Source organism: Fonsecaea erecta (assembly GCF_001651985.1).
Source record: "Fonsecaea erecta strain CBS 125763 chromosome Unknown Scaff4, whole genome shotgun sequence".
Lineage (NCBI taxonomy): Eukaryota > Fungi > Ascomycota > Eurotiomycetes > Chaetothyriales > Herpotrichiellaceae > Fonsecaea > Fonsecaea erecta.
This window is the reverse complement of record NW_017387247.1, coordinates 675,754-690,978: the sequence shown is the minus strand read 5'-3', so window position 1 is coordinate 690,978 and position 15,225 is coordinate 675,754. Positions and strand designations below refer to the sequence as shown.

Below are 15,225 nucleotides of genomic sequence, written 5' to 3'. Positions count from 1 at the left end.
ACGACGAACAATAATATCCTGCGAGGTTGAATATTCAAGCTCAATCTCTGCAGTTTCGTTTCCAGCCTGCTTCTCTACAAACACCTGTTGAATGCTGCTCAATCCCAAAAGAACTAATTATATATCCGCCAAATGTATATATAGTTTTGGTGAAGATATCATGCATTCGTACGAAGCCCCCCGGCCAGAGAAATAAAAAGATTCGCTAGATGTCTGGCTGGCCGACCCATCACAATCTTGCTGTCGCCGCCAGACCCAAGGCGAGCTTCTTCGAGTCCAGGCGCGCAGTCAGCCTCACGGCGGCATCCTCCTCCACCTGCAGGAGTGCCCAACATCTCTCGACGTCCAGTTCGCAGTCATACTCGAACAGCCACTTCCCGACGCCGCCGCTCCTCCAGGCGAACGGGTCGTCCCCCTGCTTCAGGCCCTGGGGTATCGATCCATTCCCTTGCGTGCGGTACGCGTGTTCAAAGGCCTTCATCTTGCGGTCCCGCTCCCTCTGCTCCGGCCCGTCCGGGAGGTGATACAGGTACTGGCTCTCGTACGCCTTCTCGACGACGCGCTGGGTGCGCGGTTTGCGGCACATCTCGTACACGCGCAGGGCGTGCAGTTTCTCTTGGCGCGTCGAGGCGGAGGAGATGCGCGCGAGGCAGAGGCCCAGCACGGAGGCGTCTTCGATGGCCATGCCGGCGCCGCTCGCGAGGTAGGGCAGCGTGGCGTGCACCGAGTCGCCGAGCAGCACGAATGTCCCGCTCGGGTGGTACCAGGACGGGGAGCTCGGGGTGGGCGTTCGCGTGCAGAGGCGCCATTTCTTGACTTGTGAGCAGGTCGACAGGATCTTGCGGACTCTGTAAGGTTTGGGTCAGGTCGTTAGTTCAATGTTCCCGCACACTTCTGACTGGAGGCTGTGCAGTGGGATTCATCTTACCTCGGGTCCCAATCTTTGAACAAAGCTTGCATCACTTCGACGTTCCCCTCCTGCGTGACGACGTCCTCTGGAATGTCATCGGGCACCAGGAGGACCATATTGAACTGCTTGCCCCCTCGCAGGACGTACGAGACGACGTGACATTCCGGTCCGATCCAGTAGTTGACCTGCGGATCCAGTACGAAATCTCTCAGTTCGGGATCCTTGAGCATGTCGTCGGTGTTGAGGAGAACTCTGTACGCCATGTCGCCAGACTTGGCCGGGGGGTCATCTCTCCCCACCAGAAGATTCCGACAGTGGCTTCTGACGCCGTCTGCACCGACGACGAGATCCGCGTCCATCGAGATGCCGGCGTCTTGCTCGCCTTGTCGCACCACGACCGTCGCATAGCTTCCGTCCGCTGCGACCTTGACGTCGGTCACTCGCGAATTTGCCCGCACTTCGGCACCCAGTTCCACCGCCCGATCCCAGAGACATTGGTGCAGACTGACGCGATGCAGATCCCAGTACGGACTGCCCCATTCCTCGCGTGTCGACTTGTGGATGTCCCACGTCGAGATGGTCTCGCCTCGCCAGGCGATCATGTTGCAGAGCCGGGGCGTCGTCGCACATCGGCTGAGTTGTTCACCCATCCCCCACGAGGCGAGAACTCGGGACGAGTTCGCCAGCGTCTGGAGACCGGCCCCGATCTCGCCCATTTCGGCCGCGGATTCGAGGACGGTGACTTCGTGGCCAGCAAGCCGGCATGAGATTGCCGTTGCGAGTCCGCCGAGCCCGGCGCCCACAACGATGATCTAGCAGTCTGTTAGGCACCGTACAGCAGCTGGGGGAAGAGTAGTTTACCTTCAGCCTGGTGCCAGCATCTCGTTCAATCTGCATACGCAGGGGAACGGATGAGAAGTCCATCTCTGGCGGTCGCTTCAGCTGTCAGGAACACAAGGAAATCAAAGGAGAGGAGCACGCCAAGTTCGGCGAGACGACGGCTAAGCAACAAGTGTCCCGAGACTCTAACACTAGCCCGAAGTCATGCATGTGAATAATATATGAAAGTGAGGATGTACGACAGGCGACGCGGCTCACAATAAGTGTGTCCCCGACGACATCCTGACCGGAGCAATCCAACCCATCTGGCAGCGCGTCGCATGACGATCGCGCGACGATGGTCGAAACCGATAAACGAAAACTCCACCCGAGCAGGACCTTGTCGGCTTCTGGAAGAATTGCCATTGCCACACTGCTGGACTCATGCCATACAGTGTGTGGTTTGCAGGAGAACCCCGGTCATATTGATTCGAGCGTAGCGGAATAGGAGCGTCGGACTTGCTCGACTCAGCCTGATTATCGTAGCTGATAACCGGGACGATGACTGTCCAATCAGAGATAGGATAGGTGCCTCTATTGCCCGCCTTTCCGAATTGGGAGTGTAACAGACCCACAACGCCAACCTTAATTCGTCCTCAATTCTCCATCGATTCAAGGCCCCAGCCAAGGAGAAGTCGCGAATCTCCGGTGCATTCAGATTGGAGACTGTTCACGGAGCCCACATCGTCACATTCACTGTTGACGGCTTGAAAAGTAATCCCACATCCACCAAGGCGCGAATTTCCAACATGCTGCGTGATCAGACACCACCTAAGTCGCTCAACTGCGGACCACTAACTGTGTGGGCGGACACTGGAAAGGAATCCGATCAAGAAAGCCGCCAGAACGTACGGTCAAGTCGATTCTGGTGGAGAGTTCACCTAGAGAGAGCAAGAAATTTCTGAAGAGGTCGGCTTTCCAGTAAAGCGGGAAGAGTGTGCCGAGTCTAGAACGTACGTGAGACAGTTGTGTGCTTATCACGACTCGGGACCGGAGAACCTCGACCGCTATGCCAGCCTCGCCGAACGCTGCCGCCTGCAGACGCAGCGTGCTGTCGTGTGTCAGGTGTCGAAAGAGGAAATCCAAGGTATACCATACCGATTGCTTGTTACATGGTTGATGGAGCCAGTGAGCCTTTGGAACGATGCATTGTGGCTGACATGAATATGTGCAAAGTGCGACAGACAGTTACCGTCGTGTTCACAATGTGTCGCGGTGGGCGCAGAATGCAGGGGCTTCAACTCAGCCCGCGGCGCTGCCATTCCGCGAAGCATTGTACACCATCTGGAGAACGAGATTGCCAGCCTCGAGTTGAAATTGGCAGCACTGGGCTGCGATGAGGCCGAAATTCAAGGGGAGACCGATCACAAGGAGACACCCAACCTGAACCTGTCTGTCCTTGCTACGGCTACGATGATGGATGAGCCATCGCGAGTCTCCTCCTCGGAGACGGAGATCAGAGAGCAACACGTCGCGGTGGAACATGCAACGAATAGGCCCACTCCGAGTACACCCTCGCACCATCGGAGAACATCGAGTACCCGAGACGCGACCAAGGAGCGTGTCATTGCCAGCGCCGAAATCCAATCGATGATCAATGCAACTTTGCCAGTGGGTCCATCACTGACGGACGTTGTACGGCGAGTCCGGATGGGGCTCACGCCGTCGCTGGTACTCTCGCCGGAGGCAAAGGAGCAGGCCCTCAGCAAGACTCCAGCACAGAATCGCGACAGCGAGCCCGAGACTGATGTGTCGACCTTGGCAAGCCTGCCGTCCCACGTCGTCCACACGTTGGTCAAGAAATACGTGCAACGCATGCTCCCTGTCCACCCGTTTCTCTACGAGCCGACCATATGGGAACAGCTCGACCGGGTGCTCCTGAAGATCCCGCGGGCTGAGGGAATAGAGTCCTGCCCACAGACAGTAAGGCTTGACTACGACTTCCTCGTCATCTACTTGATTCTCTCCGTGTCTGCCACATTGGGCAGTGCAAAGGTAGGCCAAGGGGCGCGGTGCATGGCCTTTTCTGAAGCGCTCTTCAAGGAAGGGATCCGTCACCTCTCGCAGAATGCAGCTTATCCGTCCGACATGGCCTGGATCCAAGTCACGTTGCTGATACTGCAATACGCATCCATCAATCCGAAGCTGGGGAACGTGTGGATCCTCAGTGGGTTTGCCATGCGCAATTGTCTCGAGCTGGGCCTGCATCGCGAAGTTTCCGAGAGCATGGGACTGGACCCCTTGACCATAGATTTACGCCGACGCATCTTCTGGGCTGCATACTGTATGGATCGGTCCATTTGTGCGGCGCTCCAGAGGCCGCTGTCCATTCCGGACCCGGCAATTGACACGAGCGTCATGTCAGTGCTCGAAGATCGGTGCATCACTGCACACGGACTCGATCACCGGGGACAAGCAACAAAGAAATTGGCTATTCGCTGGATCGAATTTCGGCGAGTGCAATCCACAATCATCGAAGTCCATTTCCAAAGTCGGCTGCTGGAGCCCCAACAGACGTGGCAGGAGTGGCTGATGGCCACAGAGCGACGACTGTGGGAGTGGTATCAATCCGATCTCCCACACGACGGGTGGACCGAGTTCGCCTTGATGCACGGCCTAGTAATGTTGCACAGACCATCCTCCCGTGTGCCGTTGCCATCTTCCTCGAGCATGTCCACGGCCTTCGAGGCAGCCTGCTCGGCGGCCAAGAGCTGCCGAGGGCAGATCCTGTCGGGATACTTCCCACGACCATGGCTTGCGGCTCACCACACCTTTGAAATGGCCCTGGTGGTGCTGTTCTGTCTACGGCACAATTTTGAGGCGATCGCGCTGCGGTTCAGTCCCAACGAGATCTTTGAGATGACAAAGCTCTTCACCTCGAACCTGCTGACCATCTCAAGCCAAGGCTGGACGGAAGTCTCCGCCTATGCGGCCATCTACGAGAGACTCCTGAGCCCATTACTTGATGCCATATTCACCCGGTCTAGACCCGTCGAGGCGGCGTATACCCCAGAGCAGGAAGCGGAAATGGCGAGGCTGCTGTACCCCAGTCCTGCACATCCCCAGGAGCTGCGGTTCGCGGACATAAGCGGTTCCAATGGCACAGAGGATCTGTTCTCGTTCGATGCCGGTATTTTCGACTGGGATGACGATCTGCTGGCTCATGACACGGATTCGTTCCCGTTATTGGTATTCTAAGAGGTTATAGCTCCCAATAGCCTGGTCGGCGTTGCCGACACACGAATAGAGCATGTACGATCGTGTGTAGGAATACTCGGGACACGTCTTGTTCGACCCGTAAGTTCGCTTATGCTGTGGGTTAAGTCCAAACACATAGGGACAGTGGATCTGGGCGATTCCCACATGTCGGAGATTGGCGCTCAGACATTGATTGCATCTGTATACACCAGAAGGCTGTAAGCCTGATTGGCTGCCTGGAGCATTGACCCATTGTTGCTGAGGTATGTATATCGGGGTCGACCGCCATGATCTGACTTGCAATCTGTTCGCTCTAGGAAGCAAACGCCTAGCCTTCTTGGTTGCAGCCAGACGAGAGCAATTCCGGGGTCCAATATCGTCTGGTAAACTTGGAGACCACGTGAACTGGATAGCACAGCTGCAGATGGAGCGCATCGACACGCACAGCCATGCCATTCCGGCGCGATGGCGGCAGCATTGTATGGACCTGGGTTATGGCGACACTGACGGAATATCGATGGTACAGGTAAGTAAGCAAGCAAGCCACTGATGCGCACTCCCTGCAGGCGCCTGAGGAATCCCAATCTTAGAGAAACAAGAACGACTGGCCGGACTGACCATGAATCAAATTCCAGGACTGGACTGTTGAAGCCCACCTGGCGACCATGGACAAGGCGAAGATCTCGAAAAGCATATTGAGCATCACGTCGCCTGGCACGCACCTGAAGCCTGGGGATGACGCCTTTGCTCGCAAGCTGACTCGTGAAACCAACGAGGACCTCGCCGAGATCTGTGCGGCGCACCCGGACCGGTTTGCATTCTTCGCAAGCCTGCCCCTTCCAGATGTCGAGGGCTCTCTTGTGGAGATCGACTATGCCTTGGACCACCTCGGTGCCGTGGGCTTCTCGGTCATGACGAATGCACATGCTGTGTACCTGGGCGATCCAGCGCTGGATAGGGTCTTCGAGAAGCTGAACGCGCGGCGAGCCGTGCTCTTTATGCATCCGACCTGCTGTCGAGTGAATCTTCCAGCCGGCAACGGCATTGCTCCTCAAGCGGTCGCTCCTCTGAGCCAGTATCCGCGTCCCATGCTAGAATTCCTCTTTGACACCACCCGCGCCGTCAGCAACCTGATTCTCTCCGGTACTGTCGCACGATACCAGTCCATCACGTTCGTTGTCCCTCACTGCGGCGCCGCCTTGCCACCTGTGATCGAGCGGTGTGTGGGGTACACGCCACGCACAGTCAACCCCAGCATGCCCATCACCAGCGACGACGTCAAACGCCTGTTCAAAACGCGCTTCTTCTTCGACCTCGCGGGCTATCCATTCCCGGACCAGATTCATGGCCTACTGCGCTTCACAGAGCCCTCGAGGCTTTTGTACGGGACGGACTATCCCTTTTACAAGGCCGAGGCTGTGTACCGACTGGGTGGAATTATGGAGCAAAAGGCACCAGAGATATTTGACGAGGAAACGAGAAAAGGGATCTTTGGCGCGAATGCGAGAAGGCTTCTATGGCCCAAATTAAAGAGCCATGCCTAGGGGTAGGCAGGACAAATGATTGAGGCGTTGGTCGATATTCTACCCTCTCGCACAGAGGGGTGCAATGCCGTGTAGCTCCTGCTCATGGACGACCAAAGCGAAGGGAGAACATCCCCATGTTGCGTTTTTGACAATTTTGGCGTCAAGGGACGCGTCCTCGGGGAGCATGAGAGTGTGGTTCTCTGGCCCGGCCGCAGGAGACCTGTGGGATCCCTTAGGATAGGCGATCAGCCGAAGGGAGGGCGTTGTGAGATAAAATAGATTGTCCAAGTCGTGGCGAGCCAGCAATATTGATCAGATCTTTGCCACCGTCAACCGTCACTGCCCGAGAGACAGACGTGTTGCTCGAATTTCTTGAGCCAGAACCGAAATGTGTCCTACGGGCGCCTCAACAGAGAGACCGTCAGCCGTGTCACACCTGCATCTTGCGGTGAATCGCCGGTTTATGCCGACCGGGGATTTGGTTGCTAAGAACGGTATGTAGGTCCTTTGGTCTATAGAGCAGGGGCACCTTGGACATCGGGGACATGCTGGAGCCTCTCCAATAGACAGGTCAATGATTTGCAACCAGGCCATTTTCATGCGACCCTCGAATCACTTGACGCCGACGGCCTTCAAGAAGAGCTGCCTGTGCTCCTCGCTCACGATGGCCTGGACCACTTCCGCCATCGACTCGACTTCGACGACCTTCCCGCTGCCGTGCGAGAACGCCCACTCGTCGCTGGTTTGTCGGTCTGGCTGGCGGGCAGCCTCGTCCGAATCATAACGGACCTGGAACGCCTGCCAATTCAGTGCTTTAAGCTCGCGAACGTGGGAGTCCACGAGGTCGCCGGGTCCGGAAAACACCATGATTCCTGGGTATCCGGGCTTGGTGACGCCGGAGATGGCCTTGCCCGGCGTTGACGCAGGGGTGGAAAGGCTCAGGGCCGGGTTCAATGCGAGTTTTCGCTTTGAGGTTGCCAGGAGGTGGTGGAGCCAGATGATCACGGTCCTTGCTCGTTGATTCCCGAGAGCTTGGGGTTCTTTGCCCTTGGACTCCTGGGCTGACTTCGCTGTCGGGTTTGACGGGGTCTCGGAAATGACATCCTCAAAGATGTTGATGACCTGGTCCAGGACCTCCACACCTGTACCTCCTACACCCAGAGCATCAATGGCCCGTCGTATCCTGTCGCGGATGTCATTTCTGGACTCGTCACAAGCAGAAATCACTTCGGGACATCCGTCTTCGGGATATTGTTCCGGGAGTCGTATGGTCAGGGTGCTCTTGGGCGAGTGGCTCGGCGTGTAGTGGACATCTCGACCTCGAGAATCAAAGGTGATATTTCCTGGATACATTGCCTCGAGGAGGGATAGTTCGGCTTCAAGCCGGGCAGAGGCTTCAGCAGAAGCCATTGTGGGGGGCTCTGTGTCTCCAGTCTGTTACGTCTGCACAGACGAGGTTGATATTATGACCAAAGGTGGGTGCGACAGCCCTTCATATCCACCTAGTTGTCGACGGAGGAGAGAGAAACTAATATAAAACAGGGCCAACTAGAGGAGAGAAAAGGTGCCTCGGCGCTAGTCCTGAAACAGGTCAATCTCGCTCACCCTCCGGCGTACCGTCACACAGGTCATTCCCAGCCTGATCCGGTGTCGTTGCCATGATTCTTCTTTATTTATCTCAACTATCCGGGTACGGGCTCTGGTTTGAGAGCCCCGTTCGACGGTTCGAGTCGGCAAACGCTGGTATTGACTCACGCAACTGCCCCTTCGGCTCCTCTTCTTCGCAAGTATGTCCAACCCTCAAGACTATACCGTCGGCTGGATATGCGCCATCAGCAGCGAGTATGTTGCGGCACAGGCATTCCTTGACGAGCAGCATGATGCCCCATCATTCGTGTCCACCAATGACAACAACGACTACACACTGGGCAGAGTTGGAAAGCACAATGTAGTCATCGCCGTGGCACCCGACGGAGAACATAGTACGAATTCTGCAGCAAATGTCGGCAGAGACATGCTGCACAGCTTCACCAATGTCCGTATTGGCCTGTTGGTTGGCATCGCTGGCGGCGTGCCGAGTCAAAGGCATGATATACGACTCGGCGACATTGTGGTCAGTGCCCCTCGCGATGGGAAAGGCGGGGTATTCCAGTACGACTACGGCAAAGAGGAACAGAATCAAGCATTTCAGACCACCGGATTCCTCAATCAGCCACCACAGATTCTCCGGACAGCCGTCGCGGGCTTGAGGGCGCAATACGAGAGCGAGGGCCATCGTCTTAAGGAAATGATTCATACCATGCTTGACAATAAACCAAGACTACAGGAGAAGTACCGGCGACCGGACCCGAAAACAGACTGTCTATACCGGTCAGACGTGGCTCATCCTCTGAATGATGAGAGAGATTGTTCCGAAAGCTGTGCTCCAGCGAAGATTGTTTTCCGGATCCCTCGAACCGAAGACGAGGATGACCCTGCCATCCACTACGGATTGATTTCTTCGGCGAATCGAGTGATACAGGATGCATCAATTCGGGACACGGCAGCAAAGCTTGGTGTTCTGTGTTTCGAGATGGCCGCAGCAGGTCTCATGAACCACTTTCCTTGCCTGGTGATCCGCGGCATATGCGACTACTCGGACTCCCACAAGAATATACGTTGGCAGGGATATGCTGCCATGGCGGCCGCTGCGTATGCGAAAGACCTCCTCCTTCGAATCTCACCAAACAGAGTGGAAGCTGAGAGGAGAATCATCGACGCATCTTCGGACTCTCTCTTGGGTGAGCAACACTCAAAAGCTTAGATTCAATCGGGCTAACCTCTTGTTATATCGTAGAAATTGAGAAGGACATCAAGACCGTTGTCAGCGTCAAGAGACTGTCATCCATGTACTAGTCGAATTCGGCGCGCATCTCGAATGCCGGAACGAGAGCGGCACGACGCCTCCATCAGCAGCGATTGCAACGAAAGCCAGGCGATGTGTCGGGTATCGGTCAAGTTGGGTGTTTCATGACATTTCCGGCAACCGTGTGAGCCGGGGGGTAGTTTTGGGGACAGCTATGGCTCATTGATGAATGCAAGTGGTGGGGAACTCAGCTAATAAATAACAGTTGTGGATACAGCACGCCATGTCCGGGTGATGGCGCTACGAGATCGAAGTGGCGCCTGGATATAAGATATCACGCCTTGTTTTGTGCGCTATCATCGGGGATTTCAAGCTTCTGATCTAGATAAAAAGAGATCTAGGTGCTACTAAGGCTAGCATATGTTATGTCTCGTAACGATGTGTCATATCCATTGTCGCAGGTCTGTCCACGGCCGCTATGAAGGTGCTGCAAGGTTTCCGGCGAAGAAGCTTAGCGTAGATACAAGGCGGACAAGCTGGCTAGTGAGGCTGAAGTGGGTTGGTGGTGTGAACTTTAATCAATCCTCGTATATGGCCCGTTTCGGCGACTTGCGAGACTCCCGCACAGATTTCCTCGCTGTCCGCATTTGTCCCACCAGACGTTCATATATCCCGGCTACCTCGTCCGCACTCTCTGTTTGCATCCTCAGAAACAGCTTCTGCAGCCTGTTCAATGATAGATGGAGTCGGGCTGCACAAACAATGCAGGAGAGGCGGCCGTGGACAAGACTCGTTGCCAGGGCAACCACTACATTGCCCAAAGTCAACATCCGCCCTGATGAGGCCGTCATTGGTGTTGCTCCTCCTCCCTTTCAGCCATCCCGCATGGCATGGCGGAGGAACCATACCCTGTTGAGCACCGCAGACCGGACAAAATTACTGAGCATCGCATCAGGTACGTTTGGTGCCGGGCTGAGGATGCCCTCCCTCCAGCCCTTGATGCTGGGCCGCCATCGAGGCTTGTTTTTCCGTATCAACCCAACAACCAAAAAGTCTGAATCATCGGAGAAAAAGATGCTTTGTGTTCTCAAAAAGGGCGGCAAACGCCGGACTGGAGGGGAGGTTTCTCACCTCACGTCTTGTCAAGAAAAAAACATTAGAGACGCGGTCGTTTGGCGATCGTCTCTCCAGGCCTACTCCTAATTGCTCACCGCTGCAGACCTTTGATATTGGAAATATAACGGCAGGGCGATAGAGGCATCGTCTCATGCGTGCCCTCACGCTCTTTGCGGGTCTGCTCACCCAGCTACAGAGGAGAGACACATAGTAAGCGCCTACCCACGTCTTCCTCCAGTACTGGATAGTCCTGGGGCGCATGCACAACCCCAGAGCCTATACCAAATCTAACAGACCCTTGAATCACCAGTGACGATGGCCAGTACACTCAAGTGGTCCAGGCCACGAGCTGGAGCTACTCGCCGTCCTACTACACGTCGTACCTGTCAACCGAGATCATCACGATAACGTCGTACATTCCCTGCCCGGTCCTTACCAGCTACACCACTGTGTACAAGTGCTCGAGCTGCGGCGGCGGCTCCACGGCACAGACTACCTGCAAGCCGAAGCTGTGCGCCACATCCATCTACGACGTGGTCGAGGCCACCACCACGCCCTTCGCGCCGGGCGAATACGCCATCGCCTACGTGACGAGCTACGCGGGCGCGCAGGCCCTGACCACCAGCATCCCCGCGTCGTGGTGCACCGCCTACGAGCAGCTCGACTACACCGGCATTGACTGCCAGACTCTCCCGGTCTGCGGCGGGGCCACAGGCGGGCTCACCTGCGAGGCGAAGCCGTGCACGACGTGCATCGACGAGGACGGCGACGGGTCCTACGAGACCCTGACCGAGGGCACGCAGTACTTCTTCACCGAGTTTGCGCGGCTCACCGTCAACGGCCAGGTCACGTCCACGCCCGCCAGCCTGTGCGACCTGCTGACCATCCCGACGCCGTGGTACGTGCAGCCCACGCTCGCCTGTGGCTATGGTGGTGACGACGACGACGACGACAGCGGAGCCGACCAAGGCGGCCAGGTCATCACGTACACCTACACGACCAACGGCGCCACCATCGTCGTCGCCACCAGCATACCCTCGCATGGCGGCGCGCTCCACCTCACCGGCAGCGGCGGCGGAGCTCGCGTCGGCGGCGAGCTGGGCAGGACGGTGGTCTTCTGGCTGTGGGTGGGTAGTGCCCTCGTCGCGGGCGTGGGCATGATTATTCTTTGAAAAAAAAAAAACAACCAAAAGAAAACAATCCAACATCTTTCTATATATGACCACACGAACATATATCATACATACACATATAACGGGCCAGGAGGGAACCACAAGGCCCATTGAGCCTTGCTGTACCGGGTATAACGCATCCGACAGATGATGACGACGGTAGTGGATGATAACAATGACTTATTTTGGGTGCGGTGGGTGAAAACGGCATGGGACTGACCTATGGTACTGCATGTACGGTATGTACGTTAAGGCAATAATTGATGGCGGGCCAGGCATGGGTCTGAAGGGAAGGGAGGGGGAGGAACGCTGGACATATTGTACAAGGGGGCACGGATAAGGGGGGGATTTGCGCGGCTGTCTGAATTACTTATTACCACTATACCGGTTCTCAGGGAGGGACGGAAGGACGAATGACTGAATGGAGGGCAAGGGATAAGGGATAAGGTAACGAAATGGGCAGGAAAGCGGTGGATGGATGGATTGACCTAACAAAGACATTTTGTGCGAGCGGAGGAGGCAATTTGGGCTTCGGAGTATTGTTCAAAAGATTCAAATTCGCATCTCTGCGTACTCGGCCATGTGTATCTTAAGAGATTGAGAGAGGGAGAGGCGAAGATGCCGGTGCTGTGATCTATCCTATCCTAACTGTAGTTGACGGTCTCGCACAAAACATTCCCAAGTCGCATATCGCGTGTCGGGGGAAGCTGGACACCACTCTTCTGTCTCCGTGAGCCCAACCCAGCGACATCCATCACTCCAGAGGCGCCTTTGAGAGCGTTAACCCCCCAGACCCATCAAGACATGTCCCTCTCGGCCAACAAAGTCATTCCAACCCTCCCAAAAGCCTATGCGGTGAATATGGGGAATCGAATGAGCAAATACTGTAAAGTGGTAGGCACGTAGCTGTCCAATAAGGTCGAGGGCCAAACTGTGTGTCGGGAAAGATGAGAGAGGCGGTCTCTCTGCAGGTTGCCATTCCCCGAGGGTTGACTTTGGGAGTGTGCTGATCCTGGAATGGAAAGGAGACTGGATGCTTCCAGCTTGTCGTCAAGTGGCATCACATCTCTTCCTGCAATTCCCGGATTTTGTAATAGATTTCCTTCAGCGTTTCTTCTTTACCCACCTGTTCATAGAGCATTAGCAGGTCAGACAGAATTGAACTCAACTGAAACGCAACCGAACGAATCTTCATAGCGGCATGAACGGAATATCCGTTCGTGGAATATCTCACCTTTATCTGGAATCCCGTCGGCTTCCCTCCCTCCAGACCAGTGAGATGCATCGTCTTGCCACTTGGTTCTTTGCCGTCGTGCGTGCCGACATTCATCTCTTTGAATACCGGCGTGTTGAGAAGGAGACGATGTGTGCCCATGGCGCGCATGATGAGTCGTCCTCTGCGCTCAAGAGTCACAGACGACCCGCGATCGCCCCGCTCAAGGGCAGCTTCAACGTCTTCTTCATTTATTTCACCGGCATCATCCTCAGGCTTGCTCCTTTTGTCTCCTGCATCCTTGTCGTCTGTGGTAGGGGTTTGCACAGTTGATCTTGCTTCGTAACGCATGTTGATCTTGAAGTCTCCCAGCCCGCTCTCCTTCCACTCCCTGTCAAAGTGATACAGCTTCGCTCGACAGCTGAAAATAGTTTTCTCGTCCTCTTCTCCAGTGTTGACTACCAAGACAGTCAGTTAGCGAATCGGCCCCGCCTATAATAGAAACCCACTCACGCTCTTGCTTCTGGAATCTCGGATCTTGCTCGACTTCTTGAGCAGCCGATTGTGCTTCGTCGTTCTCGTCTCCGTCCTCGCTGTCTTCCTCGTCTTCATTCGACTTGACTCCGAACGGCTTAGGCTTTCCGAACGTACCCGCCGTTCCTGCGGCAGTAGCAAATGGCGAGAGACCCGTGCCGAGTGGCTTTGCAGCACTCCCAAACCCGCTCGCGCCTCCAAATCCAGCAGCAGATCCAAAACCGCCCCCTGAACCGAAGCCCGACGTTGGCTTACTTGCGAACGGTGATGCACCCCCGAATCCACCAGAAGTCGACGCGAAAAGGCTCGCTCCGCTGGCCCCGCCAAATCCACCACTAGGTTTCGCGGTCGCCCCTACAGCTCCAAAGGGTGACTTTTCGGACGCAGCGAAAGCTGATAAACCGGAAGAAGCGAAGGCGGAACTCGACGTCGCACCCCCAGGAGACGCGATCGACTCCGTCCCTTTCTCCGGTGATTGGGGAGATTTGAAGCTGCTGAATGGAGAAGCTGTTGACGTGTTGGCAAAGCCTGAGGATGCCGCAACCTGCGGTTGTTTGCCTGCTTGTTCGGCCGATTGAGTGGGTTTGACGAGGGTCTCTGAAGCTGCGGGCTGCTTCTCTGTGCTGATAGTAACATTAGGTGGTTTATCTTCTGCCGTTGGTGCTTGTGAGTCCTGCACGCTGGCAGTTGGTTCCATCTCTTTCTTCAAGGGCACTTGAACTAGGATCCCGGGCCCGCCTGGAGACTGCTGTGCTTCTGAGTCACTCTCTTCCTGGACTGGGCTCGCCATGTCCTCGTATTTATCGAAAGTCTGTATCTCCTCATCATTCCCAGAAATTTCTCGGGACCGCATTCTCTTGTGCTGGCTTCCTTTCTTGGGCAAGGGTGGGCCCCCGTTCTCGACACCGGGGCCGGACTCTTCGTTTTGCAGGTCTTCAAAGGAGCGTTTCTTGGAAGGACGGCCCCGTGCCTGTCCGTTTTCACTCTGTGCTTCAAGCACGGTTTCGGTGCCCGCAACGTCGCCCACAGGGTGGTGCCCAACCACGCCAGGCTTTGCCTTGGAGTATTGTGATAGTCCCGCAATGGACGTTTTCTTCAATTTCTCCCGCGCAGTGCGTTCGCCTCCTTCGCCATCTGAACTCCCATCTTGAGGTGGCAAATCTTCTATGACCGTGTCCTCGGTCAGTTCACGCTGCGGTGGTAGGTTTTCTGCTCGGTCGCTCGCAGCCATTGTGGATGATCAGAGGTGGAGTGAAGGGATCTTGTGGAGGAAAAATCCTGTGGCTCGAGTGGCGCTGTAACAGTCTCCCAGGAAGCGGGTTCTCGCAGATGGGGTTGTCTGTGGTTGTAGACACTTTTCTGTCAGTCGGTGCAGACGGCGAGATTCGCCCCGATGAATGTGTGATGGGTTCCCAATCTTCAGATCCGTGAGGCCACGACCCCTCACATGGACCCAGGCTAGATCTCTTCAAACACCCCAAGTACTTGCCCCGAGTGCGAGCGGGAGGCAGAGAGATTCCTTGCCCCTGGGGTGCTTGGAGGACCGAGAGACGGTGAGAGAACAGCGGTTGACCTCAAGTGGCTTGGTAGTCGGAATCAGGAAACCGATGGCGGTGGTTGTAAAAGCGTGTCCAGCAGGAATTCAGGCGGTTGGATTGCGGCTGACCGTGCAACGTAGTCTTTGGAGGCAACACTGAAGAAGGCGTCGGAAACCAGAGATGAATACTCAGTCAAAGGGATGTGCGGTCGGCACAACGACACTGGTACGATATGATTGAAGCGGCTCAAGGCATGCGCAGGCCTGCTCCGCACAAAACAACTCAATAAACTCC

At 55.7% G+C, this 15,225-nt stretch overlaps 7 protein-coding genes across 7 annotated transcripts; 4 read left to right on the top strand and 3 right to left on the bottom strand.

Moving 5' to 3' along the window:
* Nucleotides 1–229: 229 nt before the first annotated feature.
* Nucleotides 230–1,834, bottom strand: AYL99_04999 (hypothetical protein; the record flags this gene model as incomplete). Its single annotated transcript, XM_018836511.1, has 3 exons — nucleotides 230–848; nucleotides 929–1,722; nucleotides 1,772–1,834. The coding sequence occupies 3 exons, from the start codon at nucleotides 1,832–1,834 to the stop codon at nucleotides 230–232; spliced, it is 1,476 nt and encodes a 491-aa protein (XP_018693364.1).
* Nucleotides 1,835–2,798: 964 nt separating this feature from the next.
* On the top strand, nucleotides 2,799–4,987 carry AYL99_04998 (hypothetical protein; the record flags this gene model as incomplete). The annotated part of the gene is made up of 2 exons (XM_018836510.1): nucleotides 2,799–2,876; nucleotides 2,966–4,987. 2 exons carry the CDS (start codon nucleotides 2,799–2,801, stop codon nucleotides 4,985–4,987), a joined length of 2,100 nt encoding a protein of 699 aa, XP_018693363.1.
* Nucleotides 4,988–5,411: 424 nt separating this feature from the next.
* Nucleotides 5,412–6,531, top strand: AYL99_04997 (hypothetical protein; the record flags this gene model as incomplete). The annotated part of the gene is made up of 2 exons (XM_018836509.1): nucleotides 5,412–5,513; nucleotides 5,623–6,531. 2 exons carry the CDS (start codon nucleotides 5,412–5,414, stop codon nucleotides 6,529–6,531), a joined length of 1,011 nt encoding a protein of 336 aa, XP_018693362.1.
* Nucleotides 6,532–7,125: 594 nt separating this feature from the next.
* AYL99_04996 (hypothetical protein) lies at nucleotides 7,126–7,923 on the bottom strand (the record flags this gene model as incomplete). The annotated part of the gene is made up of 1 exon (XM_018836508.1): nucleotides 7,126–7,923. The coding sequence occupies one exon, from the start codon at nucleotides 7,921–7,923 to the stop codon at nucleotides 7,126–7,128; it is 798 nt and encodes a 265-aa protein (XP_018693361.1).
* A 379-nt stretch (nucleotides 7,924–8,302) lies between these two features.
* Nucleotides 8,303–9,316, top strand: AYL99_04995 (hypothetical protein; the record flags this gene model as incomplete). The annotated part of the gene is made up of 1 exon (XM_018836507.1): nucleotides 8,303–9,316. The coding sequence occupies one exon, from the start codon at nucleotides 8,303–8,305 to the stop codon at nucleotides 9,314–9,316; it is 1,014 nt and encodes a 337-aa protein (XP_018693360.1).
* Nucleotides 9,317–10,625: 1,309 nt separating this feature from the next.
* On the top strand, nucleotides 10,626–11,646 carry AYL99_04994 (hypothetical protein; the record flags this gene model as incomplete). The annotated part of the gene is made up of 2 exons (XM_018836506.1): nucleotides 10,626–10,684; nucleotides 10,785–11,646. 2 exons carry the CDS (start codon nucleotides 10,626–10,628, stop codon nucleotides 11,644–11,646), a joined length of 921 nt encoding a protein of 306 aa, XP_018693359.1.
* A 1,060-nt stretch (nucleotides 11,647–12,706) lies between these two features.
* AYL99_04993 (hypothetical protein) lies at nucleotides 12,707–14,624 on the bottom strand (the record flags this gene model as incomplete). The annotated part of the gene is made up of 3 exons (XM_018836505.1): nucleotides 12,707–12,772; nucleotides 12,881–13,317; nucleotides 13,373–14,624. 3 exons carry the CDS (start codon nucleotides 14,622–14,624, stop codon nucleotides 12,707–12,709), a joined length of 1,755 nt encoding a protein of 584 aa, XP_018693358.1.
* Between the last annotated feature and the right edge of the window lie 601 nt (nucleotides 14,625–15,225).